The 10111-nt window shown below is 36.9% G+C and overlaps 1 protein-coding gene across 1 annotated transcript in view; it reads left to right on the forward strand.

The window, feature by feature from the left end:
• The window catches only part of LOC108578919 (luc7-like protein 3), a 12016-nt gene extending 10819 nt beyond the window's left edge, over window positions 1-1197 (forward strand). Inside the window, exon 4 of the mRNA XM_017942340.1 lies at window positions 956-1197. Coding sequence (XP_017797829.1) covers window positions 956-1197 — 242 coding nt within the window. The remainder of the gene's footprint in view (window positions 1-955) is intronic.
• The last annotated feature ends 8914 nt before the right edge of the window (window positions 1198-10111 follow it).

The raw sequence follows: 10111 nt of genomic DNA on the forward strand, positions 1-10111 counted from the left end.
TCCGGTTTAACTCTGGCCGGTAATCCGATCGACCGATTCTTTTTCTGTTGGCCATGCGAAATACTTTCCAACGTGTTGATCCATTTTTCTTTTTATCGCCTGCAATTCAAGTTTCGAATCATTTGTACCATTGCGAATCGATCAGAAAGGAGGATCGAGGCAAACATCGTCTGTTTCACTTGCACACAAATTAATACAATCTCATTTTCTTTTTTCTAATTGAGTAAAGTACTTACGATCTGTTCAGAACGTTTCATCGAACGTTCCCTCTCTCTTTTTTTTTTAATTAACAAAGTAATTGTACAGTTATTTATCAAATAACTCAAATTTCTTGTGGATTCAATTCTTTCAAAATTTTTGAATAATTTCAATAGAGAAGGTACCCAAGTAATTTCTGAAAATGGAGCTACTCTATATAAAAAATATCTGTTATTAATTAATTTCCGACTCAAAGAATGCTCGTAGAAAATTATTGTTATTATAACTTTCACAAACATGCTTCTTAAGGAATCATCAAAATTACAGTCATTACGCGTTTTTGTCACTGTTGTAAGAAAAAATATATATTATGAATTAATTTTCGACTCGAGAAATATTCATAAAAAATTGCTATTATTATAATCTTCAGAAACGTTCTCCTTAAGGAATCATGAATTTCAGATTTCCTATATACTTTCTTTAATAGCATTAACAAGGCTCGTTTTTTTTTTTTAAATAACAGTCATTAGTCGTTCTTGTTAATTATTGACTAATTTTCGACTCGAGAAATATTCATAAAAAATTGCTATTATTATAATCTTCAGAAACGTTCTCCTTAAGGAATCAACTTCAGATTTCCTAAATAGATACTCATTCTAATAGTATTAACGAGGTTCCTTTTTTTATTTCTAAGAGATATGAATAGAAAGGAGATCGTGATTGTCAGACGAATACAACATAAAAATTATCATTCCAGGGAGGAAGAGGACACAGGTGTGTCAAGACTGCAAGCGGCACGAAGGTGGAAAATCGAGGAAAAGATCGGCTTCGCGGAACAGAAGCCCGAAGAGGCGACAATCTCAGCAATTGCAGTTAAAAAATTCCCACGAAGACGACAATAGTAACAAGTTCGATACCGATGATCACAGAAACGACGAAATTGAACACGATACAGAGAATCACGAGTTAGATAAGAATGAAAGTGGTAGCACTTTATGAAATTGTTTATCCATTTACGATTAGTGATTGTCAAATTAAAATGTACAACGTATCGCTCTCATTGTATAGTACTCTCGCTATTTTTTCTATATGATATGATTTTTAAATATATTTGTCATTCCAAGAACTCAGTTTCAACAACGCTAAGTAGTAATTTAATGTCAAGTGTTACAGTGCCCATGATTGTCTTTTCGTTCGCTAAAAAAGATAGGCGAAAAGAAATTACGAGGCACCATTTAAAAAATCACGGCATTCTAAGTTTTGGAGAAATTTCAAAATTAAAATTCAAAATTGTAATTTTTAAGTTTATCGTTTTAAAAATTAAAGCGTATGTACGCACAGAGCAAGAATAAGATTTAAATTAAGGTGAAAGTGTGCCGAAAAGCAGCAACAGGACAGAGCGAGAATATTTTCAAAGCCGACAGTAGTGCAAGAGTTAAAAAAAAAAAAGAATTTGAATTGGTCCAGTAGTAATGAAAATAGTTAAGACGATCAAGTTATGTTTGTCCACCCTGTATGTATATATCACAAGACGATGTAAAACATTTTGAACGTAACGGGGGAAATTATTGCTATGAATCATGTACACTTCGTACCAGAAGAAAGGATTTTATCTTCGGCGTTGGTTAGAGGATCGTGGAAACCATCCTTGGCGTGGATTTTTCTAACTCAGGACTAGTAGAAGCCTCGAAGCAAAACATTTTTCAACGTAGTCGCATGGCTAAAGCTTTTTGGTGTTTATCGGTTTAGCCAATGGCATTTTTCCGTGCTGTGAAGCTTCTATGTGATACCGGGTCGTGCAGTTTCCGCCGTTTCTATTGGATATGTCGTTAGCTCTTCAGACTATTTTGTAAGCCTTGTAAGTAGGTATATGGAAGTAAAACTTGCAAATGCATAGTTTGTTTGATCTTCAGATATAGCCGTAAGGTAGATGTATATTAAACTTTGATATTACATTTGCATATTGCACCCCTTATTGTATTTTGTATACGTATTCGAATATTCTTTGCATACCGGGTGTCCCAGTTTGATCCGATCAAACTTTTTCAAACTTTATCAGTATATTCTATGGATATAAATAAGAACAAAATGTTATATAAACATAGGTCGTTTGAAGCTTTGTTAAAAAGTTATAGCAATAATACGAAATACGAAGGGAATGTTCAGTTATAATACAAAATAGAAATGGATCAGCTATTACACACATCTAGTCTGTTGAAGGTGTTCAATGTAACTTATGACAGTACCATTCTTGTCTTGTATCATAGTAACCGCAAGTTTGTTACCATTCCCTTTGTATTTCGTGTTTTTGTTATAACTTTTCAACGAAGCTTCGAACGACCTATGTTTATATAACATTTTCTTCTCACTTATACCCATAGAGCACACTGACAAAGTTTGATCAGAAAAAACTTGGACACCCGGTATACATCGAAGCCAATAAATTGAAGCCAATGAATTGGTTCCCTTTTATCTTCCATCGCGTGCATTAATTAACCGATGGTACAATAGCATTACAACGAATGTCATATATCCTTGTCGTTGTTTCTAATGACAAAACGTTCTGCATCTATTTCAAACTATTCTATCTTCAGTTGTATCGAATCGAAAAGTCGTTATCACGACTAAAATGCAGCGATTGAAAATGAGATTTATCACGACCGAATGAACGATACACGAACAAACAATATTGTATACAATAAAAAGAAATGCAGAAAGAAAGAAGATATTGTAATTTCCACGAAGGAGAAATGGTATACATATTATTTGCACGGTTCATTCGTAATTTATTCGGGGCACTCGGTTTCTGTATCATTTCGTCCAATTTTTCAGCCGATTAAATATAATTCAGTGCAGAAAATATCCTCTACAACATTCCCTTTTGCCTATGACAAATTTCACGCATCAACCTCCCGGCGCAACAAACTCCACTGAACACAGCTCTGCACATTGCCATCTACAAAAGGGTGAAATTTCAATTCTTCAAACAGCAAAACCTCATTAACCTCACGATTTCCCGCAGGGGGGCGTCTAAGGGCGTCCGGGGCTTGGCGATCCCCCGGGCAAAGCCCGAGCCGGTTTACCATTACCGAGAGGAGTGAGGTCCCTCCACTGGAAGTGCTGCTGGTGTCCACCCACGAACATCCCACCGATGATGTCCGGCCTTTCCAAGCCACGTTGGGGGCTGTGGCGGGCATTCCGCCCTCCCCTAACCATCCGGGCTGGGCCAGCAGAGGCTTGTGCCAGTGTGGCGCTCGCACCTGCGGCCACAGCACCGTTGGCTGGCTGGGTTTGGTGTAGGATTCGAAGTGGCAGTGGTTAGGCCGCATGCTGGCTAGGGGCCCTTTTTCCAGGCTCCAACGTGTGAGTTGCGAACAACTCCGGGACCAATCTGGAGAATTAGTAGAGTGTTGGAAAGTCGCTCCGTGCCACCCGGGAAGGATTCCTCCTCACAAGTGGCCCTTAGACGGGTAGGTGTTCAACCTGTACCCTTCGAGGGTCTAGTTGGGCAGCCGCGCTGACTGGGCGTATCCTAATCCTCCGCCATTGGGGGCCGTCTGGTTTTACGGCGGAAGCTAGGTACCGGACGTTAAACTACCACGACTCTAACCTCACGATTATACATACGATTCCGTGGGACAAATTCTATGCAGAAAGACTTTTCCAACCTGACTCCATTATGTTTATGTACATTCCCCTTTCTCTTTCTATTTTCTCTCACCATCGTAACACGCTTCAAACTACGAGGCGCAAAATATGAATCAAAGAACGTACAATTTTTCTCTTAGAAACGAATCGAATAATACGCTTACCGAAACTTCGTTCACGTCTTCGTTTTAATTAGACGAAGAAATTCAGCCAGCTATCCAGGTGAAAAAAAATAAAAAAGAAGAAATCTGTATATCCTTCTCTCTCTCTCTCTCTGTTTCTCGTTATTACGCAGTCGCGAGCTATTGTTCCGGGATATAAAATCCTGGCTGGTTACAAGTGTCGAGTAGAGAGAATCGTTTTATGATAATCTCGGGGGCAGCTAGCAATTTATCCGGCGCGCTGAATTCTGTAAATAGAAAAAGCGGAGGCGAGGGCAACGGCGGAACGGTTACAGTATAGTGACCGAAACGCTGGAATAAGAGAAAGGAGGTGGAAAAGAACATGGCCGACCCTGCGGCCCCGCAGACACACCAGAGCCCTCGTTTATTTGTCGATCAACAACAGCCTCGTCGTTTTTGCAGCCTCTCTATTTCACGACTTGAAGCTTCTTTCGAACGAGCTCTTTACGTTTGCTCCGTTTCACCCCCAGCTGTTTTCTTCCTCTTTTTCTTCCTCCTCTTCTTCTGACGTTTTTCTTTTTAGTCGTTCATTCGTTCATCGGGAGAAGGGCAATGGGGTAGATTAAGTTTTCTCGAAGAACAGGCGCTGACAGAGAGCTAATTTAAGACTGCTAGACGATTTTTTCTTTTTTTTTTTAGGGACAGCAACAAATTTTCATTTCTCGTTCGTAATTTCGTTTCTATTTTTTTTTTTTAAGGTTATGTCGAAAGGTTAAGGTAATGGATCATCTGTGACCCGTGTTATTTGCGTGTTTAGAAGGATCATGGGATATACTGGGTGGGGCGAAAGCTTTGTTCAGCTGGAATACTTTTGTTATTTACAATAATATGGAATGTCGAGGTTAAGTAGAGCACACCCTGTATAATATGTTGGTATAAATTGTGATACACTCAAGAGGTGTGTTTGAAATGCAAGAGATTATGGTAGATAAATGTGAATGTTGTAAATGATGCCAACTAGTATTGAAATGTTATATTATTATCAAGATGAAAACGTATTTATTAACAGGTTAGATTAAATTATTGTCATTTATATTTCTAGCAAACATTATAACATCCTCCTTTAATTTTTGTCTACAGTAAAAATAACGCTATTGAAACTATATTGTAACTTAATAAAAACTTCTCAATTCGGAATAATTAAGTATGTTAAAATAACTGTAGTTTTCGTCTGAGACACCTTATGTACATAAGATAGGAAACGTTGCCGTTTTCTTAACCAGATTTCATTGTTTCTCGCTTCATAAAGTTTTTTTCTCACGCCTTATAAATCGGTTTGTTTTTCCTTTATCCTTTTGTTTTTTTATCAGTAATCGCTATAAGGCGTTTTTAGGCGTCGTTTTCAACGTTGAAAAATTCTAACAGGCTGTCGAAATATTACGACCTTATAGTCCATAAAACACGTCGCGTCCTTTTATTTCCCGCCATTGAGGCAGCTACTCTCTTTCTAATTAATTGAATTATAACTCTGAGCGGTTAATAGCATTACCGCGAGTGTCTATAAAAGTGAATGAAGCCTCTGGAAACCTTGACAAAGTTTTCCACTACATCAATGAAACATTTATACGTGGCCAGATTTATCGTAATCGAATCTCTCGTCAATACATACTTTTATTGCATGAAAAACCACGATAATTACAATAAATAATATTTGCATTATTGTTTTTAATTTTCTGTACAGTTACATGTACTGGGTAGACAGATAAATGTTGGGAAATTTAGTAGCAAACAATTAATATCTAAAGTAACATTTAATTTAATTAAGTAAGATTTATTATTTTTAATATTTCTTCGTAACATTCAATTCCACTTTCAGTTTAATTTACTCTTACAAGTAGTTATTTCTTCAAATGTTCAAAATAAAAGTTAAAAGTAATATCGGCGTTTAGGGAGTATGATTAATGTGATCTTACGTTAAATTGATAATAAGTTTAGCAATGTTAGATTAATAGATCCTGCTAGGCTCTATATCTTCATCAGAAAGTTGCTACATAACACATTGTATCGCGGTTCGACATCAAATTGGCGAAAGATACCAGCAGCATCATAAAACAGATGGTTTATACAAGGTGACCCATTGATTACTATCATTTCGATATCTCCAAAATAAGAAACTTAAATAGAAATTTGATCAATAACAGATTTATTTAATAAAATCTTCACAAATTAAATTAGAGTACAATGATAAAAATTTGTTTGTAATTTTAGTTAAATATTTTGTAATACGCCATACTTTTAGCCTATTATGGTGCAATATGCAAAAAAAAGGGAAAAGCAGCTTTATCATTAATATTGTTTTAATAAACATTTAAAATTTATAATTAACGACTAATTATTAAAGTGTTTATGCAATAAATATGTGTTATATTATAAAACAAACACTTTGAACATTTACTGCAAAATTCAGCAAATGCAATGTAAGTTAACATAACAGGCAAATTATTTAATTTTCTTTCCCCATAAATAATGGCACACATAATGCATACACAAAATATTCTATACTCAAATAATTTAAAGTATCTCTGAATAGGCGCTTCCAGTTATTTAAAATGCTTCCGCTATGCTCCAAAGAAATATGGTTAAAAAAAATACTCGTTAGAAGAAAAAAAGGGACGATTGACGTATTTCAGTAAAATTTTTCGCAAAAAATGCTTTACCACACGTGAGACCCCGTTTTTTATTATGTACCTAATACTGTTGTCAAATAAATTCATCTAACTACTAGGGTGGACACCAAGATGCAAATATTTAGCGGGCCACCCTGTATATTTACAGTATCGAGGCTTTCACGCGATTAGATTTATCGTTGCTGTTAAACTGATATCGCAAGCCATATTGGCATCAAACTGTCGGTGCTTATTCGTCACGTCTTGCTACTCTCATCCCCCAATTTTGCTGTTTCGAATTTCGCCAAACGATACCGAGTTTTATGCCGTGCAATTTTCTACAGATGCAAATAGTTACAAATATTCTACAATTTGTGTACACAAGAATATTTGTACAATTTTCGTACAATACATTTTACAAACAATATGAAAAACTTAATACAGTTTAACAAGTTCGTTTAAGCATTGAATTATACAAAAATATCGACAGGGTCGAATTTTTCTTTGCACATATTTTGCATGAGCATTGTGTTGAAGAATATCCTTTTTCGTTTAAGAGAAAGTATAAGAATGCACTAAACTCGAAGAACATGAGAGGTGCACCAGACTGGGATAGATTGGTGGTGGTACTTCTTACGCTTCGCCACCAGAGGGACGGACCCTTGACCATTCTCGCTAGTTCTCGCTAAGACTCCCTGTTTGTATATATACAACTCCTCATGCATGGTTTTTACACCAAATATCCATCTTCATAATAACTAACGTCTCTTAGATTCTTTCAGAGCATAAAGAGGACTTACTCCAGATGGCTCTCCAAAATTTTCAGGTTGAAGAAATAAAAAAAAAAAAGGACAATAAGTAGTCTAAAGTCGGGGACCTGCTTTAGCTTAGCTTTAACAGAGTCCACTCATCAAGCTAAAAATCAAATTACCCAAGCAACTCTTTACAAAAGCACACTCAAAAGGTAAAAACTCAACGCACACACATCCTATCCCCTCTCAAGCAGTCAGGACTTAGAAATATTTTCCTGAACTCATCTCACTCGCTATAACAACAAGAATACTTCACATGTAAACAAGAAATGAGCAATTTTGTCCAAGTTTAATACAAGTTGCAGGAAAGCCTCTTCTCAGGTACTGTGATACAAAGAACTCAAGGGAAATCATCACAAAAAAAAAGTCTAACAGTTCTCCGCGTCTAAAGCACGAGTCTCCTAGGTAGTCTTACTGTGACGAGTCCACTAGGAGGCTCAGAACGAAACGCACAACCCTCTCTCTTTCCGCCTATTCTCTCTTCATCTATACATTTCCTCCTTCCGTAATCAACAGCCATATATTTAATCAGCTGTAGCGGGACATCACAAAACTGTGAGAGACAAGATTTGAAAAATCCAGAGTTATCGCCAAAACTAGGAGGCACTACCTACGAAAATACCAGGGAAGCCAAAGAAATCAAACATCAAGGCTGAACTTAGCTTTATTTGAAACACGCTCCTCCCGGTTTCTTAATCGTTCAGCTGACCAATTAAAAACACCTAACTGGTAGCCCGAAATAAGCCAAATTGATCCGTGACACGAGGACGGTACACTTACGAACCGAAATCCAAAACAACACAAGACCATTATCATTAGTGTGTCTCGATACCCTGATGAAGCAAACTGTGCAATGTTGGCGAAACGTCGGAATTTAATTACCATTGGACACACGGCTCTAACCCGGTAAGCCTCGAATAACGTTTCAAGCAATCCCAGACCGTGTGAAAGCCTCGAAAGTCTCATTAAGAAAACCAGCAACCGCGATTTTTCGATAAATAAACGTGGGCGATTTGACGACCGTGTTTTGTACTACAACGCGTTTGCATAAAATCTAACGCGTCGTATAAACAACGGTGGATTAAAATTGAGAACGATTTTTTCACGGCGATAATAGCGTCGTTAATTTCCAACGAATGTGACGCCTGCTCACCGGCCAGAACTACGAAATTAATGTAATGCCACGCGGCAATTAAACGGTCAATCGATATCTATTCGATACGTCGTTATTAATTAATCGATGGAACGGTAATAGCGTAATAATGGGACTTTACAAGACGCGCCTTCGGTTGAAATATCTGCATCGGACATAGGACGAAAGCGGAAGAATTTCTCTGAATTTTATACAGGATGTTTTGGAAAACTTCCGTTTACCCATGAAAAAAAAAAAAAAAAAAAAAAAAAGAATGTAAAATGTATAAAGATACGTTCAGGCTCGTAGAATTACAATTTCACTCTGATACAACAGTGTCTTTATCTATTTCGCTGAAAAGGCTATATACCGGGTGTTCCATGAACAACTTGTGTTTGGTGCATTATATGAAAAATGATTTATAAGAAAGCTGCACGGTTTCGATATACTTTTTAATTGCAGAACGCTTCTAATTTCAGGGGAGCTGTGGTGAAGGAGTTAATTAAATGCGATAGTTCGTCGAAGTTAGAGGAGTTCCGAAAGTTTCTGCACTTTTAAGAAAATGGTTTTATTGCCCTTTCAATTATTATTAGAGCAGCTGTAATATATACACGCGAAATACATTTTCCCCTTTTTCTATCACTCCACACTTTTTGTTTATTTCTATTAAAACATTTACTTCTTCATTTTTCCCTAACTTGATGAATTGGCCGGAGAAATTATTATTAACTTCAATACGATAACGATCCAACTTTCAAAATTATTATTTTCAAATTATTTTCGAAATATTTCAAATTATTAATTTTCAAAATGTCCAACAAAAATAAATTTTAAGTGTCCAACACAAATGTTACCAACCCACTGCCTTTCCCCCACACATTGTTATTACATACTATTATTATATTATTATTATCATCACCTATATAATTATAAACCAAAATCGCCAAGCAACCGCCACAGGTAGGAAGGGGGCGAAGTCGGGAAAAACCCACGAAGCGACGCTCGACTCCAGGCCCCTTTTCATGACCATTGATTAGTCGGAAGCAAGGTGCCAAAACTAGTATAAAACCGACGTACCCGCACAAGGTCTAAAACAATACACCTAGAACGACACCCGCTGGAACTAAACATTAAATAAAACGACATCAAACACATTTCTAGAATTTTACGCCTTTAACCAACCCGAGACGAAGGCAATCTCAACCGTTACGGCCCGTTTCGTAACAACAAATAAATTAAAAAAATGTCCCAGAAAAATAAATTCTAAAAACGAACATACTAACAAATTCGCTAACTAGTTAAACTTTCGAACCACTGAAATCATTCTATTTTACAACAATAAGCAGATAAACCTTCCTTTCCCCTTTTCTTCCAAATAACCAACAACCCACCAGGCTAACTCGTTAACCAGCTACGATAAAAGTCGTGCATCAGGGCTACATTTTGTCGCCTCACACTGGCTCTATCAGCCGGAAGCAGCTTCCTTATTGGTGTCTCCTCGAAGATGGGAATTAAACATGAAGTTGCACGAGG

Source organism: Habropoda laboriosa, unplaced genomic scaffold, assembly GCF_001263275.1.
Source record: "Habropoda laboriosa isolate 0110345459 unplaced genomic scaffold, ASM126327v1 scaffold14, whole genome shotgun sequence".
NCBI classification, from domain to species: Eukaryota; Metazoa; Arthropoda; class Insecta; order Hymenoptera; family Apidae; genus Habropoda; species Habropoda laboriosa.